The 22,095-nt window shown below is 49.6% G+C and overlaps 1 protein-coding gene across 2 annotated transcripts; it reads left to right on the top strand.

The window, feature by feature from the left end:
• Window positions 1-1,331: 1,331 nt before the first annotated feature.
• On the top strand, window positions 1,332-19,684 carry LOC119383350 (SAM pointed domain-containing Ets transcription factor). Of its 2 annotated transcripts, none has more exons than XM_037651432.2 (5): window positions 1,332-1,415; window positions 2,754-3,408; window positions 6,284-6,481; window positions 9,062-9,271; window positions 16,837-19,684. In XM_037651432.2, the coding sequence occupies exons 1-5, from the start codon at window positions 1,371-1,373 to the stop codon at window positions 17,217-17,219; spliced, it is 1,491 nt and encodes a 496-aa protein (XP_037507360.1). In that variant the 5' UTR covers window positions 1,332-1,370; the 3' UTR covers window positions 17,220-19,684. The 2 variants fall into 2 exon arrangements, with proteins under 2 accessions (XP_037507360.1, XP_037507361.1); XM_037651433.2 differs by lacking the exon at window positions 1,332-1,415 and adding an exon at window positions 1,881-2,524.
• Window positions 19,685-22,095: the final 2,411 nt, after the last annotated feature.

The raw sequence follows: 22,095 nt of genomic DNA, 5'->3' as shown, positions 1-22,095 counted from the left end.
TCCTTTCCCCTCTCCACTTCCCTTCTCCACTCCCCCTCAGAAACGCTGGCTCTACATGCCGAAACGCTGCTTCGCGTTGCCTCATGGTCCTCTTTAGCGGGAGATGGCGTGATTTTTTTCTGGTTCGTCACTCTGAAACTAAAAAAAGACGTTATCCAACGGACACAAGGACTGCACGAGCAATAACCATAAAATAAACATAAAAAGCTACAACACAATAGTAAGTTCAATATAAATCAAAGATGAGTGTATTGATGACTTTCAGTACACGGAGCTTGAAGAATGCCATACTCGTCTTCTTAAATAAAGGAACACAAAGAGAGAAAAACTATTCTTCTTGTAGTTTCTCGTACTACTAAACCACCATTTTACAACATCGAAATCACTACTCTTGCCGCGAGAAGGCACGCAAAACGAAAACGCATGTGGCGATGTTACCTTGGAGTTCCCACGCCAACTCCCTGTGACGCCATAGATTTTTAAGGCGTCTATGAGGGCCTACATAGATCCTAATCGCTAAAAAAGAAATTTTCAGTCTTCTCTGAATCTACCAGTGATTTAACACAACTTTCAGGAAGTTCTGCTGGGCCAACGCTGACCTGCCGCGGTGATTTAGTGGTTATGGTGCTCGACTGCTGACCCGAAGGTCGCGGGATCGAGTGCTAGCCGCGAGGCGGAATGGAGACGAAATGCTATCGAGGCCCGTGTACTAATATTCAGGTGCACGTTAATGAACCCTAGGGGGTCGAAATTCCCGGAGCCCTCCACTGTGGCGTCCTTCATAATCATATCGTGGTTTTGGGGCGTAAAACCCCAACAATTATTATTATTATTATTATTTTTTATGCGCAATGACTTCGTCGCTAAAATTAAAATTGAACATTTGACCTTCATTTCTTCTTCTTTCAATATACCTTTGATTGTAGAATTAACGACAGCAGAGTATTCAAACAATAATCTATCAGTCTAAATATATTTCATTGTTTTACCCCAGCCCCGTCGTTTGACCACTCGTTTTCCCGCGCTACACGCCAGCAGTACTTTTACTCGCGCGCTGAGCCGCTGCCACCATTGTCCGTGCAATCGGTCGTGCACTCCCCTCAGCGGGACCTGCCGCCGTAGTTGCGCGTCTCCGAGGGCCACGCGCATCGTGCGCGCGTCCTCAAGGAGCGCTCTCTCGCGTCGCCGACGCCCTCCCGCCGCGTCGTTCGCGCGCGCGAGCCGCGCACACCGGCCGCCGGTGGCGACGACGTCGATAGGCGTGACGTCACGCCGTGTTGAAGTCACGTGCACGCGCCGCCCCGTATAAAACCTGAGCGGCCCGCCGGTCGCGTCATAGTTCTTGTGCGTGATGTGTGCGTGAGGTAGCAATGTTAAAGTCGCTCGTTTCGCCGCACTACCCAGCCGTGGAACCCGTGAGTATCGCCGTGCACGCGCGCGCGGGCTCCTTGTTGCCGCGATGCCGGTTGGGCTGAGGGCGGCTTCTAGGGGCGTGTCAGGGCTCTATTTTCTTAAAAATAATCGGCAACTGTCCGGACGGAAGTGATTAATTTAAATACGTGGTCAGATATCAAATAAATTAACTTCATATGCAAATCAATATTTTGAGAAATGCTGTAATTCCGCAATTAGGTCTTTGGTTTACATTATGGTCATCTTCTGAAAGAAAAATAATATTGTTTTCATTCTAGACCGTAATTTGGCTCTATCATTGCAATTAGCCTGGTGTAGAATTTCAGGAGCATACGAGTTTTCCACTTGGCCTACTCTAGCGTGATCCCCTGTTACACCTGTTACATTGCATTTGCCGGGTTATGTGTGTGTTGGTGTGCACTTGCCTCCATGGCCGCCTGACAAGCGGCCACTTTCGGATACAACTTCACTCGCCCAAGTGAGCGCAAGGTCCTGCGCACCACAGGCCGGCATTCGTGCCACCGTGAAGAGTCAGCATCAGTGGACCCCCTGGAAAGGCTCTTCGTACGACGTCCCGATCGCGTTTATTTGCACCTGTTTGTTTGCCATCGAGCCTCCTTTCCTCCTTCTCCTTCCACGTGCGGAATAAGCGGAGCCCATTTTTACGCCCTCCTTTGGTTTTAGTCTTTTTCCTTCTTGCTGCTTGTCCCATTCGCCCTGTGTACCGAGAGTGGCAGCAACAGCTTAGCAGGCATCACACGACCGAGGGTCGAGCCAACCGGTTTGGGCGAGGAGAGAGATGCCCACGGTGGCGGCGTTGTACAGCCCGTGAAGAGCCTGCCTGCAAGGAGCGGTGGCCTTCTCCTAATGGCGAATTCGTCTCGCGCGCACACCCATCCTCCCCGCCGTCGCTAGCCGGCCAGGCCGTCCACGGACCAGCCTTCCTACCCACCGCTGCGCCGCGGGCAAAGAGGGCCCCCTCCCGTCACTACTAACAGAGAGCAGCCTCCAGGCGAACCACCGTCCGATGCCACGCTGAGCGCGCCTTCCCACCAGGCCTCCTTGGCACACCCTGTTACCGCATGCACCGGCGTCCTCTATGACGAGCCCGGTAAAGCACTTCCCGAACTACTTGTGCTGTATCTCGTTCTAGCAAACCAGCTGTTCTCGAACCTTTCCCATGGGCGTCAGCGCGTTAGATGGCGGTCGGTTTTTATGGTAATCGTTGGCTGAACGATGATGACGTAGGCGCGGGGGTGGAATATAGTGTTCTGTACGTCATAACACTGCCGTGGGACCTTTCTTGTTAACCTTTTGGCACTCTTTTGTCTTTCTTGCAGCGTCATCAACTGGTCCCGAGTCCGAGCCATTCCGCGGGCGTCGCCAGTCCCGTCTCCATGGCCGACGCGTGGGGCATGAACGAGCTGGGCGTGTGGTTCGACGAGACCGAGAACGGCGTCGCCGGCGTGCCGCCGGTCCCATGCCGAATCAAGCAAGAGCCACAGTCGGCTCCTTCGTCTCCCATGTCGTGCATGATGAACAACGGTGGCGGCGGCAACGCCATGCTGGACTATCCCGCGCTTCTCGAGGAACTCGTGAATGTGACTAAGAACTGCGTCGCGTCTCCGCCGCGCTCGGCGCCCACGGCGATAGCCACCACAGCACCGCCCCCGGCTGCGGCAGGGAACACTGCTGCGGCGACGATGGTGGCTCAGCCGGGCAGCCCCAGCATGTACGACGAACCGTGCGCCGGATTAGTGCGCTGCCACGGCACCGCTGCCATGGCCTACGCACCGGCCAAGACGTGCCGTCCTCCGCCGCCCTCGTACGACCAGCGGCTCGCCATCAAGACTGAGGACTGTGCCGAGAGTGACGCAGCCGCGGATTGTTGCACCTCGCTGTCAGCAGACAAACTGGACCAGCTTCATTTGCTCGCCATGCAGCAGGCGGCTAAGGACATCGACGTCGCCTGCCAGATCCTCAACATATCACCGAGTGAGTACTAGTTCTGTAATCTCAGACCTCATTCATTCGCTTATTTCTTGTGTGTGTGTGTGCGTTTGTGAGAGGGAGGGGGGTGTTTTGGAGTTCTTGCAAGATGAGAAAGAGAGGAGGGCTCTTTGGGCATGGTGAAAAAGGAAATATATGCAATGGAAGTCATAAGCACACAGATCGACGAACTGCATCTTATTGAGACCAGTGTCTCAATAAAGAAGGGTAGATGTGCGTTCGCTGCGCGCGCAGATCGTGAAGTGTTGGCGCACCTTGTCATAGTTTTTGTGAATGAGATCAGAAAGTAGCATGAAGCCAGAAAACGTCTCTACACGAAGCATGTAGAGACGTCACTCAGTACTGGCACTGAGCCGTGTCCCCAACTGGGAGACAAATAAGTGCCTTATTCTTCTTCCAACAATCACTATATATACTCAGTACGAGGCGTGAAGGGAACGGTTCATGTTAAGAAAATGTGCGAGTCTCAGACCACAGTGGAAGATTTGTGAGCTCAACCAGGCAGAGCAAGCGTATGTCGTGACAACCTTCCTTTCTCGCGGGATCTCATTTGTATATGCCTGACATGCGTTAGCAAAAAGTAACGTCGAGTGAAAATTTCGATACTGCTCCTTTCTAGTTTTGTTTCGCAATGCAAGTGTGTTGTCGAAAGGGGCTGTCACTCTTCGGTGTTTGCGTGTTGGAAACAAAACGCTCACATTTACTGCAGTAAAAATGACTAGCAACATAGCGAGTAGCTGCCATCTTGCGAAACGTTTTCCTAGATGTGAGCTCGATGCACTCACACAGCTCCTAAGGATTTTATTTTTGTCAATTGTGAGGTAAGGGGAATGCTTCATGAATGGCTTTTTTCCCAACTCTTACACACTCCCGAAGAAAGCAATTGAAATGACAGACAACTACATAAGAAGTCAAATCATACTGATTGTGTCGTTTTCGCTTCCTGCCTTAGTGCAAAAATTACCATTTCGGCTGAATGGGCTATCGGTTCGTTGTGATATCAACTGCCTCACACGCCAAAATGTGAAAGATGCCGCTACTGTTTCGTTACCTAAACTAGATAAATCTGCGAAACGATGTATGCGGGAGTTTAGAAAAACTCGCGTTGCTGAATGTGATATGACCGACAGCCCTCGTCTTGCTGTGTAGCTGTAGTTTAGGCGACGCGATACTGCTGAACATGGACACTGGTATACAGGTCGTTCGAAAATTGTTTGTTTTTTGTAAATACCTTTCTATTGAACCTCCAGAGTTAACGGGCTGTTCTCCGCGTTTTTCGCTCGATAGATGGATCTCTTCTCTTGCGACGTTCAAAGCATAAGCGACGTTAGCGAGCGCAGCAAGAAACCCTGACCTGTTTAATGCGATCGCCGAATCAAGCATGCAAGTTTACACAGATTGAGCTTGAAGGACGTTATCATGGATTTGTCTGAAGTTTCGAAGCTCCCTGTCAAACGCGATCGTTATCGAAATGTGTAATTGCCAGCCATGTTCATGTACTTGCATTGTGTGCGGACAGATTCGTCGGTGTCACTCAATTCAGATACGGCAGGCGCATACTTTTACCCGCTTACTGGTGGGTCGTCTATCTGAAAAAGCTGAATGAACTGGTTTTCACGACTATTCCCGGCTACTTTAACGCGAAGGCGTTGAGAAAAGAATCGAACGTAGACAGAATAAATGTAAGCAGATCGGGCAATAACTTAAGTGCATGCAGACGTAACGACATGCAGATACATCGGCAACTTTCCTTGCAAGAGAAAGATCCTCAAAAGAGCCTCGTCCGTGACGGTCCATTTCGCTTAACGCCGCCCCTTTGGGCGTTTCCCGAACGCGCAGCCTTTCAATGTCAGCGCGATCCCCTATTTGCATCGATTATCACTGACCCGTGTCGCAGTTGCAGGGCTTGTTCCCTCAATGCTTTGCATCGTGTAGTCACGAGTGAAGCATGCACGTAACCTCCGAGGCTGCACTTGTTTTGTTCGCCTTGGCTGGTGTCGCTACATTTGGCCTGAGCGAAAACGAACCTCTATCGCCCTAAGATATGCTTGTGAAACATGTTGCTTCTTGACGGAGCTCTGTGCTCTGTATCAAAACGTTACTTTTTCTTAGTAAGTGGTTCCAATATGACGACTGCCTTTGCTAAGCGATATTCTTACAAGACCGACCTGGCTAAGGAGGAAAAATAAATGGCAGAGTTGAGTCATCTGTCGGTCTAGGACATCGCACTTGGAAACTGACACGTACAACCTTTCTTGAGATCGCGGTAGAGAGAGAGAGGGAGGGGTGTTTCTTAATTGGTGCTGCACATGGTTCCCTGCATAGTGATAAGCCGGAGATGCTTCTCCGCGTGGAACTGTGGATAAATGAAGCGACTTACTTTTACACTGCACATACACCAGCAAAATGCACCGAGCATAATATAGAGCAATGAGGCTGGTATACTATCATTTACGCCAATTGACCCTGTTCCTTGCTAATCATCCTTGCATCACGGCTGGTGGATTTCTGTGTTGAAGTAAACGGAACTCCTCTCGCACCGCTAGTGAAGCACAAGAACGAAAAGAATGGGAACGGAGTATTTGCGTTATTGTCGTCATCGGCTTTTCTAAGCATCGTATTTAATAATGATGGCCTTAGGATGGACGAGAGCAGAAAAAGTTACTTTCTGGAATCTTAGTACAAAACACAAATTACTGGGGCACGTGCATCAGCCGACTATGCTGGCATTGCATCATCCAATATCAACTGGCTTTGAAAAGAAAGTTAACATGGAAGAAACGCTTAATCTGAAATGTAGCATAAGGCTGTAACATAGGACGTTTAGCATAAGGCTTTTTTTTTTCTTCGTTTTTCACAGATCCCTATCAGTGGAGTGTGGCTAATGTCCATTCGTGGCTGGTGTGGACTCAGCAACAGTATGGTTGCCCGTCGTTCAGGACCGACTACTTCAACATGAACGGCGCCGCACTGTGTTCCCTCAGCGAGGAAGACTTCAGAATCCGTGCCCCAGGATCGGGCGACATCTTCAGTGCGCAGCTTGAAATATGGAAGTCCGGTGAGTGCAGTTCTAATTAAACGGCTCGCTTCGGTGATGGAATAGATGGTTCCTCATGGCTTCCAACAGAGCCACAGCCATAGTCAGGATCGGCGTCAGGGCGCCTCGTCAAAAAACAGTGATATAGGGGACTGCGGGGATAAGCAAAGAAAGGGAATAATGGGTCATCAGCTAGACGAATGTCCTGTTTGCTTCCGAGAGGGGTGGGGGGGGGGGGGGCAGAGGCTAATGAACGGAGACCAAATTTCCACAACGAAGTCCTGTTGGCATTATGGAATAAAGCACGCAATCTTCATTTGAATGGGCTGTTTGTATACGAAAAATCGCATCGTTATTCTAGTATGCGTTTTAAGGCTTCGTTTTCGTAGTTCTTGCTTTAATTTTTAAAGGGGTATATCCTAATTCTTGGGCCTCCAAGCCACCACACTTGTCCCGACCTTATAGTAATTGGTAGTCAGGTATACCACATAATGGAGTACCGTAGGTCGGGAACACGCTGACAGTGCTCCTCTTTAAGCCATGAGAAACTATGGCTGTGTTGGTAGGACGAGTGCACTCGCTCGGTATTCGTAACAGCAAGAAATATCCAAAGCAGTAGCGCGGCACAAGTTGCCAATCGGGGCGGTGACGTGGACCGCGACGTCCCTCGTTAAATGAGCTGCGACAGCTCTATATCCGATAGCAACAGCATATTCTCCAGGGTTACGATCCCTTTGTGACGAGAATATTGCGCACACACTATCGACGGTGCTTCAAATGTGTACAAAAGCAGTCTTGCTAACAGAGAGGGTTGTACGCAGACATGTCTATCGGGCAAGTGCCTCTGCAGTGGAACATTACGGGCGCCGTTGTACGGAGCCTGATAGCGCAGCGTGGGCACTGAAAGTTGCTTTTTGTTAATGTTCTCTCGATCGGGGGTCTGATAGTGTTCGCTGCACTAATGTACGGATGATAACCCTATAGTCGACAAGCCATGTTAGGTGCTTAGTGAGGTTCGGGCGGAGAGTACTAGGTTAAGCCTTCTTCACGAGCCATTAGTCGTTTGCTCTTTGAACTATAGAAGACGCACGCGGAAGCGTTCTGAATCGTCTCCCTCAAGCTTTTTATGACACACAAGTAATCTGCGTTTTCTAGTCTATAGTCTAGTCTATAGCTCTTATAGTCACCGGAGAACTCACTCAGGTCAGGCTGCCCTCCTAAAGGTTTAAGTTTATTTCCCATATGGTTCCTACGCTCCGCTTAAAGTCTTTGTCCCAAACAGCTGAAGCTATGCAACGCACACATTTCTGCCCGCGGCACCAATCCGTCACCGCTACAGTACATTCGAAGTCGTTCGTGGCCCGCTGGCCTAGCGCTCCCGGCGAATATCATGCTCCAAGAGAGGGAGAGAGAGAGAAAGAGAGAGATGAAGGAAAGACAGATAGCTTAACCAGACTGGAAACTTCTGGGTTGCTACCTACACTACAGAGGCAAGGGAAAAGGAGAAAAAGACAAGAAGGAGAGCGGATACGAAAAGCAGGCGTGTGAGAAAAGCAAAGACAGCAGACAACGGCATGGCAGTGTAATGACACGTTGAAGCGAGAGAGATAAAAAAAAAAGACAATAGGAAGACTATCAGGATGAAAACGAAGAGTCGTAGTCTGCTTGTACAGCGACATACATGCATGGAGAACAGCCAAGTATACAGCCATCTTTAGCTCCCATTCATGTTCACCCACTCTTGAGAGTGTTGAATTCAAGCAAGTACAACATGAGTCACAGAGATCTTGTGAGCGCAGTCACTAAATCTGCGCGCGGTACGCGCGCGTATCAAGCTGTAAAGGTCTGTTTACGAGGCTGTAACGTTTCTGTTGGCAGGAAGTCGTCATTGTCACGACCATATCGGTGGGCGAACTGCAAACGTGCTCTGAATATCAGCGCCCGAAAGCAAATAGCGGTACATGCCTTCTAGCGCTGCTGACGTCGTGGCTAGAGCTATTTACGTCGTCCTCTTATCACAAAACAAGGTAGCGGCACACTACTGCCAAGAAAGGAGTGCCGAGTGACGTTACGTCAAGAACTGCCATGGAAAAATAAAGCTCAACTGCGAAACAGGCAGAGAGGAAGAGAGGAGCAATGATGCTGACGAGTCGGTAGATTGTAAATAACACACGCAGCATGTATGTTAGCGCGGTGTCAGCAGTCTGCCAAGCTGTTTTAAAGTTATTTCGACAGAAAGGGCGGTTTCCGGTTCGTGGCAAATGCAAAGCTTGGAAGAATATAATCGCTCTGCAAACCCGTGAACATAATAACAACGTTGTTGTGGTGCCTGAGAAGTATGCAGGGCTCATTTTGAATATCCCCAGAAGAATGGCAGCCATTTCGAATACTTCATTAAAAGAATGCACTCTATAGACAGGTGTGTGTATTGAGAGGTGCTAATGTCAATGCCTGCGTTGTAAACACCACCTGTAGATGCTTTGCGACAGGTTATTTTCTTGGTGCGCGTGAGCGCCAGACGCATACATGACTATCTCCAGACGTGGAATCTGCGACGTGGGATTGACGTTGTCCTTTCCTTTGTTTCTTTGTCCCGTGCAGCCGCGCACCTGCGAACGTCAGAACAAAATCATCAGCAGCAAGGCCAAAGGTCGGGGGCGACGCAGTTCTGCCCCGAAGACAGCGTGCTCGACTTGGCCAGTCTTCTGGGCCAGACCATCTCGGGCAGCGGGGCGCCGGACGCCTCGCCGCCGCGCACCTCGCCCCTCAGCCATCATAGCGACAGCCACAGTGACGCCGCCCACAGCGACGGTGAGTAGTGGCTGTGGACACCCCTACCTCTCTGTATACTTTCTACCGCCTGAACTAATGCCGCGAGCTAATCCAGTCCGACCCGTCGAAAAGAGAGCGTTTGAATTGAAAGATTTTATGCGAGGAGGGATGCCGATAGATACTTAAAGGACACTAAAGAGAGAAAAAAGAACTATTTTTATCGTATTAGTAAATTACTCTTCCACGATACCCAAGACACCATGCTAGTTGCGACAAGGCGCTTGGTAGGCGAGAAAACGCGCAAAAAGAAAATGCAGCTGGCGACGCTACCTTGAAGTTGACGCACCAGTCGCCCTGACGTCATCGATATTGATGACGTCTACAAGAACCTACGTAGTTCCTGAGAGGTAAAAATGAAGTACATTGTCCTCTAGGGGAGCCAGAGACTTACCAGGTTTCAAGAAATTTCGTTGAGCGCATGTGCCCAAAATACGAAAGAAAAGAAAAAAAGGCAGTGTGAAGTCCGTGACGTCACCATCGGACATTTCTGCGGGAAACTTAAAAGTGAAACTTTTGACATTGGTTTCCGCATCTATTAATAAACTGATGGTCGTGAAATTAACGCCATTAGAGTTTTCAGAGCACAATTTATCAGTCTAAACTAATTTATTGTTTCACTTTATTATCGATTTAAAGAGCGCATTAAACTAACAGATTTTCAATGCTCCGAGCAGGATCCTTCAGACTAGTACTGGAAATGATACTTTCGGACACTTTCAGGGACGCTGTTCGCGAATTGCAGAGACCTTGCTAACTCGAAGGGATTTAGCAAAGACGGAAAAGAACTCCCATCATGGTCTCCCATCATGGATACTCGCCTTTCTCTCAATGATGTAGTGCGGAGAAGGCTTTGCACTGTGTAAAGATTCTCGATCTTAGTAACAACAACCGCGTGCTGTGAAGACCGAGGTTCACAGACCTTCGTTGCGCTTCGCTTCGCGCTGACAGAATTTAAAATGGAGAGCGACATTATATGGTACAATGGCTGTGTCACAACTCGACTCATCCACAGAGTCCACCGATTCACTTTGCACTGTATTCGGTTGCACTGATGAACACGTTCTGTTGTTGGCAGACTTGATCGCACGCGCCTGTACTTTATGATAATGTGAATGCGCTGCCAGAAATATTGAGTTCGCTTGTTCGGCATGCGCACTGACCTCTGCTAGACAGATTAATGTAGTTCTGCTTGCAAGAATTGCCCCTGCCAGCTGTCCTGTACGTCTTCACGCGGAGCCTTTATCTCTAGGAGTATTACGAATTTTACTTGCAACAAAATTAAAAGAGAAAGAAAAAAAAGACCGACGTAATCAGTTTGTCGCTAACGGTTCGGGAGGGTATACCTTGGCATCAGAGCTGTACGACATTGCACTCGTCCATGCAACGCGCTGTTGAACGGACGACGAGTACCTTATCAGGTCTTACGACCGAGTAGGTTAGGCGCTGTAGCAGTTTACACGGCCCTGCAGCCGCTCTAGTGAGGAAAGTCGGCGACAGTCTTGTTTTCAGCGCAGCAACACCGTTCCTCTGCCAATTTTGCTTCCCTTCGTAGAAGCAACCTGCGCTAAATATCTTGCTCGCCGTACAACTCACTGCTTACAAACCGCCAGTCTTGCAAGAATACCAAGAGGTGGATGAGCTACTTTTTTTTCCGCCTCATAAAAGTTATTGCCGAAACGCCTGGCACCTTAATGACATTCGACCGTTATCATTCGGTAAAACTGAGTACTGCCATGCTCACTGTACATATGGCTCTTTGGGGCAATGGAACATCGACCGCGCTCTGAACTTACATATGCCCTTTGTGAACGCATAAATCGCAAAACCATATATGTAACCTATTGTCCGGAGAGGAATATCTACAACACTTGCATTGACTTCTTCACAATCATCATCAGCCTAATATGCCTATTCCTGTTTTCTTCGCGCCTGTTCATAACGCTGTATGGCTAGCCCTCCTCTTGTCTAATGTAGTAAATCACCCTCGAATATTTTTGGATCTCGCAAAGCGATGAAGAGAAATCAAAGCAGTTTCTAATTCGTACACCCACTTCTCGTGGTCAGCAAGCACTCTCTGAATTCCTCTTATGGCGATATAAGCGATTCGTTGGCTTGACTTTCAACCCTCAAGACGACCGGCATCTGCTGGATGCGTGCTTCACGGGGCGTCCTTCCATTCTCGGCGACGCCCGCCGTCGCGCCATAAAAGCTCCGGCTATGTGTGTGTGTGTGTGTGTAGCTCAGCAGACACAAGCGACCAGATGACGCCTTTCCGCCGGTCTTGCAGCAGCGGCGTTGTCGAAACGACATGAGTCAAAGCAACAATAAAGAAACAGCCCGAGCGCGCGCGCAGTGGTAGGGGCGACGTTTCCGCTGATAGCAGTGCTGATGGCGCGAGTCGCTGCTCGTTGTGTCGCGCGTCCGCGTAGACGTAGTGGGCCGCCAACTGCGGTTGCTACTTTCGCGCAGTCGCCTTCTCTATTTTTTTTTTTTTTTGAGCGTTTCACCAGCTTTCTTCTCGGGGTCCTTCCAAATTACACATTCAACACCCCCTGCGAAAAACACGGGCTACCAGTCATGCCGGTTCGCCTTCGTTCTTTTTCTTTCTTTTCGCCACTCCTCACGCAACAAAGGGCCCGCTGTAAAGAAGCGCGCCACTAAACTTGGCTTTACGTGAGGAGGACGGAAATACGCGGACGATGGATGTCTTGAAGAGTAACCAGGAGCGGAGGTGAGGGTGTAGTTTCAAAACTGTGGGTATGAGGTAACGCGAGTGTCCGTAGCTGTTCGATCCAAACAGGGTGAGAGAGAGAAGCGGAGAGGGGGAAGAGAAGCAGTTAGAATTGGGAGGTTGCCGAAGAAGGGAGGAAGGTAGTGTTGGTTGATTTGCCCTGAAGAGATACAAGTCGGAGAGAGAGGGCGAAAGCTATTGGCCGCACACCAGGGAGAGATGGTATTCCGCGTGTTCTTCGGTGCGCTCTCACGTGCAAAAACAAACACACGCAGGCCAGAGAGGCACGAAAATTTCCCAATTTGGAGCCGCCGATCTTTTCCGAGCGATGGGGGGAAAGGAGGGGGGGGGGGGGGGTTGATAGCGACCGGAGGAAAGAGCTGGGCTCGGCCGTCCGATGATCTCCTCTCCACGTCCAAGCAACCGGCGGAGGAACCGGCACCACCGCCTGGAAAAAGGCAGCATCGGTGGCTTCTCCAGAAGCCTAACCTGACTCGGGTCAGAGCTGCCGCCGACGCGGTGCTACTACCTTCTTCTTCCCGAACGGCAACCTGTTCTTCCACTTCCCGCCCATCTAGAGGAGAGGCGGTCGGCGAGGAGAGGGGGCAGCTAAAGAAAAACTGGCTCGAACGATGATGCTGCCGTAAGAGCCGAGCAGCCAAGTTCGCTGGACGCTCGAGGGGGCCCGACGCTGGAATGCGGCCGTTCTACCGGCGGCGATTGGGCCTGGAATCTTTATAGCCGCCGCCGCCATCGCTGTTGGCTCGCTTTCCCCCCCGTCCCTCCACGACTGCGATGGGCGTCGGCTCCTCTCGCTCGGTTGCCTGCTTCCACTTTTCGAGCCGACCCTCCCCGTGCCATCTCCTTCGCTGCCGAGCTCCCCCCTCTTGTTTCGACCTCTTCGCGAAGGCTCGCGCGCATGGAAGAGAACAGGGCGTGGTGGATTACTCCGCGAAGCTACTCGAGCCGCCCGTTCACCCTCTCCGAAGCCGCCTACCCTCTTTCGGGTGTTGCCGCCGTAAGAGGAGGGGGGAAGAAGAAAAGTTTCATTTCGGGGCGCGCTCGGGCGCGCGCACTCAGTCCTCGCCTTGCACCGCCGCGCGGATTCGTGTTCTCTATTTTCTTCGCTCGTTATTGCTCTTTTTTTCTTCTTCTCTCCAGCGTTCTCGTTGATTCAGCGGCAGGGGCAACGGTCTAGAGGCCCGAGCGGCCGGTCCCATCTTCCTTCCTTCTTCTTCTTCCCGAGTGGACGTCGTTGTTGTTGCTTGCTCCTTGTGTTTTTCTGCCCTCCCGTTTCGTTTATCGCCGCCACCTCCTCCCCCGAAACCTCTCTCCTCCCGTACACCGCTGGCCCGGCTCGGGACAGGCCGAGCCGAATTGATCGTTGGCTTTCAGGCTTGGGCTGGCGGCGCACCTGCCTGTCCGATGGTGGTGCCTCTCTTCTCGAACGCTTCGAAACAAGCAGGGAGCGGACTTTCATTATCTCTTCTGCTGCTGCTGCTTCTGCCGCCGTCTCGCTGGCTTTGGCCAAGGAATGAATATACATACGTACACCGCGGCTCTCCCGTGTTTGGCGCGGCTTCAGGGAGCATGGTTACTGCACCCGCTCATTTCTCTCCAGCTACGTGTCTTCTTTTATTCTTCACCTTTCATTTTTGGATGCTTGACCGTCGGTCGGCATTCTGGACAGCCCAGGACCCCTCTCTGTCGGGCTTCGAGGCTGTTCTCCTGGCTGTGCTTACGTGGCGCGTCCACAGCGATCTGGCCTGACTCGGAGACCGTTTATAACGAGCGCTACATGACCTATGTTTTGAGTCTGTCTCAGCGTCATTACCTGGACTGAGGCTCAACGTCTTGCTACAGATAGCATCCGTCTAGCGCGCTGTGGTGGGAGGTGACAGTGTACGTCCACGAGTAATAATAAAGGTTAGGAGCTGTAGCGACGCCAAGGTATCGACAATGCGCACACGGCGCAAGCGCGGCAAGCTATTGAGCGAGTGAATAAAAAGAACAACAAAAACTGAACAGTGCGGGGGCTCTCTCGCTGCGCGCATGGCGAAATCTGCGCGTAACATGACGGAGAATGCACGCGCCGAATTGGGATTCTTTGTTTGTTAAAAAAACATGTCTAAGAGATGTGCTCGAAACACCGTTCTCGAACTGCGTTTAGTAAATAGCCTAGAGTCGCATGCTCCCGTGCTATCACTGTTCTGAGTGTACTCTATTTTGAGAGAAGCTGCAAGTACGATGCACTTCGCCGCACGATGCAAAGTGGGCTTCGTTGCGTGGCGCCATGTAATAAAAGTAGCAACGTCCTGCGGCTCCTGTACACACAAAGTTCCATTGCTTTGATGTGCAGCGCGGAAAAGGAAATACAACAGTATGCGAAAACGATAAGACGAGGGGAATGACACACATCGAAATAAAAAGGGATCAAGAAAGTGACTGCCGTGGCCAGAAAAGGAATATAGTAGTCGGTGTGACTAAAGTGGGCGTGTGTGTGTGTGTGTGCCCCATGCTCACGGTTCGCCGCACCCTAGGAGCAGCGGACCTTGAGCGCTAGCACACCTGCCGTCGCGACGAACGATGCTCGCGAACCGTTGCCTCGCGTGCAACGTTGGTGATGTCTTCCTGCGCAAGTGACGAAGCGACCTAGAAGAGAGGACCGTTGACACTATTCGCGGCGAAGCCAAGTTGAAGTGCATCACTGCGCCTGCTCTGAGCGCTGAAGCGGTGCGCTGCGTAGCAGCGGAAGTGAGGTCCGACGGTAGCGATTTGGTTCGAGACTTGGGTCTGTGGCTGTCTGCCTGCGTGTCCACGAGCATGGATTCCCACGGCCGCGCGCTTGAGTGCTCTGAGAAAGCGATATACGTACAATTAGGAAATGAATAGACGACGATGTGAAGCGGTGATCTGAACCACTCGTGAGGTCGGGTAGCGCTTCCGTGGAGGGAAACACACACACACACACACACACACGCGCGCGCGCGCGGCGCGTGAAACCCGGGAACATTTGTACTTTATTGTTAACAAATGTTTAGAAAGGGCTGTTTTATGGAGATTCTTTCTGTCTGCACTCGAAGTTACACACTGCCTGAATGTCCACAGAGCGCTGCGATTGCATTAAGGAGAGTAGTGAAATTTACTGCCTCTATTGCATGAAACAGTATGCAGCATCATTCACCTAAGCATTTCTACGACAAATTTCTCGCCAAATCTCTTCGTGCTTTATGTTGTTGCAGAGTAATCGTATAAATAAACGAATTTCGCTTCTGTCTCGTAAAAGACGTTCCCTTTGGAACTTGAGGTTAAGACACAAACAGTCTTGGCATATCCCACGAACAGCGAGCGACCTTCTTTTCATCTGCCGGCGTACGTGTTGGCTCGTTGCACCTAGGACCTGCTCGCGGGTGGCTACGATTCAAGTAACGAACTGGCCCGAGGCCCTTGTTTACTTCCCTTCTACCCTCGGGCAATTCACCTTTCTGCGCAGCTGAAAGGACCTCGTCTGTCTCCGTGCCTCAGAGGAGGTAGGCTCGCCGTCGGTTTTATTCCCGTGACCCTACTCATGGCAGCAATCTACTCTGATCCCTGAGCAAAACTCTTCTGTATATCTTGGCGACGACGTTGTCCACACCTCTTCTTCTTCTTTGTCACTTCTTCTTGCTCCACGCAAGCGCCTTATCTCTTCTTATCTCTGTATAGCAGTTGCTTTCATATGTCCTTCTACGTTGCACTCGGGGGCTGAAAGCCAGGCGCAATATCTCCGTTATCATGCGCCATTCAACGCCCCAGAATGTCAGGAACGACCTCCTTTGTACACGTATACGCTCTGGCCGATTCCTCACTGAAGCCACTCAACCGTCACGAACATTATTAACAGAACGAGGTTTGATTAATCGCTTCGAACTCCTGAGTGTTGAAAAAGCGGGAGCACGAGTCCACCAGAAAGGCGTTGTTCGCTATAGTGCACTAGGGAATGTTCGAGTATACTTGTTGGCACAAAGTAGTGTAACAGCATTATGCATTTGCCGCTAGCCACGTGCTCCTACGTCACTGCAGCGATGCCCTATTGTCGCCAGCGTTTGTCTGCGTTCCAGGTTTATCTGGCTCTCTCCTCGCACGTCGCGCTCTCTGGGGGCCACAGTATGAGCTTAGCGTGTCTTTTTGTGGATTTCTGATTTCCTCCAGCGCCAACAAGGCATTATTGTGGGCATGGGGTGTGTGTGGCATATATTGAAATTGGCCGCAAAAGAAACAATATAGGTATTCCTACCCCTTCGCAAGATGTGCGATTCACGAGATGGTAGCTTGCAGGAATAGGAACGCACATACCTTATGACGTGGCAACGACTTGATTTGAACGACTTGGTTCATCTTGGAACACTAAGCAGTGCAACGAGACGAGGAACCCTCCAGGAACAAAAAAGAACGACCACAAGAGGGCAGCGATTGCCCGGTTGTGGTTTTCTTGTTCCTGTCCTCATCTCTTCACGCTACTTCAAGTTAGACTATGATAACGTGCTGACAGCGACAGCACTGGCAAAACCCTGTATTACTGTACTAAATAAGATTCAGAAATGGTGCAAGTTGGTAAGAATTCATAGCGAATATAAGTAAAACAGCGCAAATAGAACGAGGACTAGGAAGGAGTGAAAACAACACGAGCGCTATTGTGTCCACTCTTTCTTGGTCCTCGTTTCATTTGCTCTGTTTTGCTTACATTCGCTGTATTATTTACCTACGCGTATAACTTTAGTGGTTTGCTCAACTGAATGGAGTCTAACCCACGACGTTTCGTCTCTGGTTCCAGACGACGCCAGCGACACAAGCAGCGACATCGCCGACCGCTGCCTCGGTGCCACCGGCGTCGCGCTGACGTCGGGCGCTGTGGCGGCCGCCGGCCGTGCCCCTTCTTCGTCTCACATCCACCTGTGGCAGTTCTTGAAGGAGCTCCTGTCGCAGCCGCAGCTGTACGGCAGTTGCATCCGCTGGCTGGACCGCAACCGGGGCGTCTTCAAGATCGAAGACTCGGTGCGCGTGGCCCGGCTCTGGGGCAAGCGCAAGAACCGGCCAGCCATGAACTACGACAAGCTGAGCCGCTCCATCCGTCAGTACTACAAGAAGGGTATCATGAAGAAGACGGAGCGCTCGCAGCGGCTCGTGTACCAGTTCTGCGCGCCTTACAGCTGTTGATGATCCCGGTTCCCTGTAAGGGCGGTCCGACCCGACGAGGCTTTCTCAGCTGGTTCTGGGCCTCGATCGGTGCATTCGTGGCCGCCTGGGTTCCCCCCAAAAAAGAAACGCAAACAGTGTGCGTTGTTGTAACGTGTTCGTCGCATATTTTCCCTCGAAATACTGTACCGCTCTCTCGCCTTCTTCCTCTTTGCTTCTGTCGCGCCCCTGCTCCTATTTTCTCATATTTTTTTTTTTTAGTTTCAGTGTTGTCTTGCATACATGCCCCCGCCGTGCGCATTACGTATTAGCAGCGTACGATAGACGTGGAGGCCGTGGAGAACACTCGCCACAATCTCGTTAGTGGCCGTATGAATGTGTACAGTGCTTTAGTGATTTGGAATTCTAGAAAAGGAGAAAAAAAAAAGGATGTCGAAGAGCTGTGATGTAAACATTGAAAAAGGTGTACGGCTGACCGTCTCGAACAAACTGACAGTGCAGTCCGGGACCCACGTCCACGTATCAGCGATCAGAACGTTTACTTAGTTTAGCGAGAAATTTTTTAGTCATATCGCCGTTAACAAAAATTTGGTCCTTCGAATCTACGGCCACTACAGCGAATCCAAACGCGTAAGCACACGGTTCCCCCCAAAAAGGACAAGGATATTAAAGCAATGCTGCGGCGGGCGTGTGTTCTCTGGTGATTGCTTTCGTTCTGTACATAGAAGCAGGGACACTTAGCCAATGTCATCTTGGGGTGTCTTTCTTACAAAGTGTGACTCCGTTCGCCAACTTCCCTTCCCGCAGTTTTCCAGCTTCGCTGCGGCTGCTGCTGCTGCTTTCCTTTCCTACACTCTAGGAAAAAAAAGAAAAACGAGTACGTGTGACTCCTTTCGGGGAGTCTTGACTTGCCACGTATATGACTCTCTTTAAGGAGTCACGTTAACTCTCTTGTGAGTCACACAACTCTCCGAAGAGAGTATAATGATCTCCAAAGAGAGTTCACGTGCCTCCTTTAAGAGAGTCATATACGTGGCAAGTCAAGACTCTCCGGAAGGAGTCAAAATACTCTTTCTTTTTCTTAGAGTGTACTGAACCCCATGGCATTCCCGGCTGGTCCGGGATAGCATGGTGGATGCTTTCCCTTTCTCAAAGCGTGCATGCTGAGGTCTTCCTGCGCCGGCGATCTGCCCGCGACGCTTTTTTTATTTCTCCTGTCGACCGCTTCTGTTTTTTACTCGAATGGTGTATCCTCTGTTTACAGTCGTTTACTGTTTTATTATTCTTTTTGCGTTCCCGCTATTTATTTATTCGTTCGCGCCACGAACTGTTGTTGTTGGCGCGGACACACACACACACTTATTATACGTGGATGTCGTGTTTGTTGTGACACACACGCAACCAGTGGTGATGTTAGAGGACGGTGATCTGAAACAAAAAAAGAAGGAAGACTGAGCCGGACTTTCTCTAAGAGTGTGCCCTCCTGTTTGTTTTTATTTTATTTCAAGGAAAACTCCCAGTGAGTCACACGAACGTTTTCTGTTGTTTCTGAAGGCAGTAAAATGTCTTATCTCGCTCACGAAAGTAGAGGTTGTTGGAAAGAGCGGAACAAGTCGAAGCTGTTCTCGTTCATTGTGCTTTACATTTTATTTAATTTTTCTTTCCTTGTTCTTAAAAGTCATGTGTTGGCGTACGTCGCATCCGTCGTTCTCCCGAACATCCTATTATTTATTTCCTCGCCATCAGTCGGTCAGACCTCGCATTGGTGTCAAAATCCGCCGCACTACTCATCACCCCCACTTTATACCCCTCCCCGTGCCACAGCCTTATTAGTATTTCCTTTAAACATTGCAATGAAATGCAATAGAACGAGATGAAAGATTACCGCAGTGTCGCGTTCTTGCCGCCTACAGTCGTCTCGCCTCTCCCAAAGTCGACGCAAGCAGACCTCACCATGAACGCCGTGTTTTCTTATTTGTGCGTTTTGTTCTTTCTAAGTGTGTGTCAGCTTCCCCATTGCACCATACTTCGTCAAAAGAAGAAAAAAAAATGTGCGTCTTTCGCCGACGCGGCGAGCGGGACCGGGTTGTGACGTAGGGGACGACGTAGAGCGCGGCCCGTGGCGGGAGTTACCCGCGGTAAATCACGTGGTCGCCTCTGCCGTCCAATCCCCGCGTTTCTGCTCGGTCGTCCGATAGGGAGTCCCTCGATCCCAGAGGCCTGCGGCCGCGCCCTATGTGGGGATGCGGATCCGCGAGAGATGGCGCTGGGAAACAATCGAGTCCCCTCTCCCCCACCTCGACGTTTAGGCGAGAGTGAAATCCCGTATATCCGTGATATGTCGGGCAGTATGTTCTAAGAACAACCCCTTCCCCCACTCCCCCTCCCCCATTTTTTAATATATATTATTCAGGTATCGTCGCAGTGTCGTCGTGAATCAATGTGTGGTGAAAGAGGTTGGGTTTCGCTAAGGTGTTTTGTTTTTTGCTCTTGCTCTCTTTCAGAAAAAGAATATTGTACGCTGTTCTTTTTTTTTTGTAGAGTTCCTGTGAAATCGTTGTCCTCTCTCTCTCTCTCTCTCTCTCTCTCTCCGTTTTTCAAAATATGTCGCGTGGATATTTTTCGAGAAGAACGTTGGCATCCTGTGTACAAAGGTTGATTTCACTAAACAAAAAGGAAATAATCCATCAGATAGCCAAGAAAAAGGCGAAATTCCGGCGACGCATCCTAAGGAATGCCACATTCCGGTGATACGGTTAGTTATCATTTTAAAGATATATGATTACCCTGATCCGTGTGCTGAGAGTTTAATAGTTTATAAGAGAAGAGATTGCGCGAGCCTCCAGCTGTGTTTGCATTACTGTACTCACTTGGAATTGTAATCTATGTAAAATCTATGTCACTTGTACGTTTCTGAATTATTATTCTAATAAAATCCAGCTACCATTCGATACGCCATCGGATTTCTGAAAATTGTTTTCTTGCCTTATTGTACGGCGCCTGGTCGTTGTCTGGGACATTTTTTTTTTTTTTTTTCCTGACGCCACTCATGTACAAAGTTTGTCAGTGTGCTTCCGTCTCGACTCGTGCCTTCATGCTTCTTGTGCCTTGTGAGCGTGTACCGTCGTTCTTGTGTTTCTGTACAATCGTCCACCAGCGTCTCTGGTTGCCTTGACAGATTTGTCAATGTTAACTTGAAGACAGCTTCGAAATGACTCGCGTCGCTCGTTGTTCTTGCCCGCTCGTATAGCAATATACAAAGCGAGCGAATTGCCACGTTAACTTGTTATCACCGCATGTATTGTCTATCGCGGCGGAATTTTTTTGTCCATTTCGGCACATCTGTACAGTGTGTCTACACAATGTTTTTTTTTTATTTACTTGATACATTTTTTCCAACATTGCTGTGACAGTGATTGTTGCTTGTACTGGAGGTTGTGTTTTCGAGTTCAAAATAAACTCTCCTGTTTACGAACTCACCACGCTTTCCGTGTTGTCGAGCCTCCGAGCATTCGACTTCGCATTCTCCACCAAAGAGTTGCGACGCGGTGCCGATGGCTGTATAGATTGGATTTAGGAACAAAACTTAAGCGCGAATGAAGACGGACCACGAAGACAAGAAGACAAGAAGCGCCAGTCCTTGTCTTTCTTGTCTTCGTGGTCCGTCTTCATTTGCGCTTAAGTTCTGTTCCTAAATGATATATGTACCAACTAGGCCCAACAAAAGTTTTACTGAGGCTGTATAGATTGGGCACACTTGTGCCGCATTTAACGATGCTGGTAGCACGAAGATTGTCCGATTTCAGTTTCCATTAATTTCTGCCGAGTTGGATGGATGGATGGGATGGATGCTATGAGCGTTCCCTTTATAAAGGGTCGGTGACCTGTGCGCCCCCAAGCTTGAAAAAATAAAAACTTTTCTTGTTTTTGTTTTAGGTCAGCCTAGTGCCTTGTGTACTTCAGTTAAAGCAATCTTCCTGGAGAAAAAGAAAGACCATAAATTCAGAGCCCGACTCTCTACGCCTTACGGCAAACTGGCCTTTATCGCTCCATTATTTACTTTTGTTCTTTATCGCTTACTTTTCCGCCATCAATCCTCTAACCGTCTCTTACTTATTTATATCGAAGGTATAAGTATGTTCGAGCGCCACAGCAGCACTGGTATTCTTGAATGCTGTCGGCTTTATTATCATTCAGTATAAACATAACGATGCACTAGTGAGAAAAGTTCTTTTACAGACTAGGGTCTATAGCTCGAGGACGGTATAGCGACTCATGATACATAATACAAACGGTGATGAACATAGGGAAGCCGCGAGAAAATCAGGATAATACAAAAAACAAGCAAGAAACGCAATCAAGCAATCACCGAGGCAAAAGAATTAAAAAGAATATCAACCGCTAAACATTGGTTTTCTGTCTTTTAACGTTTGACAATGGCAATATTAAACAACCGCTTCAGCGTCATGGGAGAACAATGTTGCAGAGATCGTTTAATGAGCCAGAAAGCAAGCACAAACGATACCAAAGAGCTACAGAATGGGCCATAAGCATGACTTGCTGTAGGTAACCACTCGTACATTTCTCCACCAAGCCGTTTACAAGTACAACCCTCTGCTCTCCCTCCCTCCCTCCTCATCCCGCATAGGTACGTGCCTTTCATACACAGGAAAGAACACAACGTGACCCAAAATTGATAGAATGATCGATTATGTGTGTTATACAGAAATTAACCAAAGGTGGAGGAGCACCACGCTACCTGTTTATGCGGCGTTTTGCGTGGACGTACCAACGTCATATAGACATACTCATGCCATATGTGATGACGTTTTCATCTCTCTGAAACGGTTAGCGGTCTGGCCACGTTTTCACCTGCGATGTTCGCATCATTGAAACG

Source organism: Rhipicephalus sanguineus, chromosome 2 (genome assembly GCF_013339695.2).
Source record: "Rhipicephalus sanguineus isolate Rsan-2018 chromosome 2, BIME_Rsan_1.4, whole genome shotgun sequence".
Classification (NCBI taxonomy): Eukaryota; Metazoa; Arthropoda; class Arachnida; order Ixodida; family Ixodidae; genus Rhipicephalus; species Rhipicephalus sanguineus.
The sequence above is the reverse complement of the archived record's forward strand: the minus strand, read 5'-3'. Positions and strand labels throughout refer to the sequence as shown.

Coding starts and splice junctions, on each gene's coding strand:
- LOC119383350 (XM_037651432.2), top strand. CDS start 1,371: ATGTTAAAGTCGCTCGTTTCGCCGCACTACCCAGCCGTGGAACCC. Junction 3,409..6,283: donor GATCCTCAACATATCACCGA/GTGAGTACTAGT, acceptor CGTTTTTCACAG/ATCCCTATCAGTGGAGTGTG. Junction 9,272..16,836: donor TGACGCCGCCCACAGCGACG/GTGAGTAGTGGC, acceptor CTCTGGTTCCAG/ACGACGCCAGCGACACAAGC.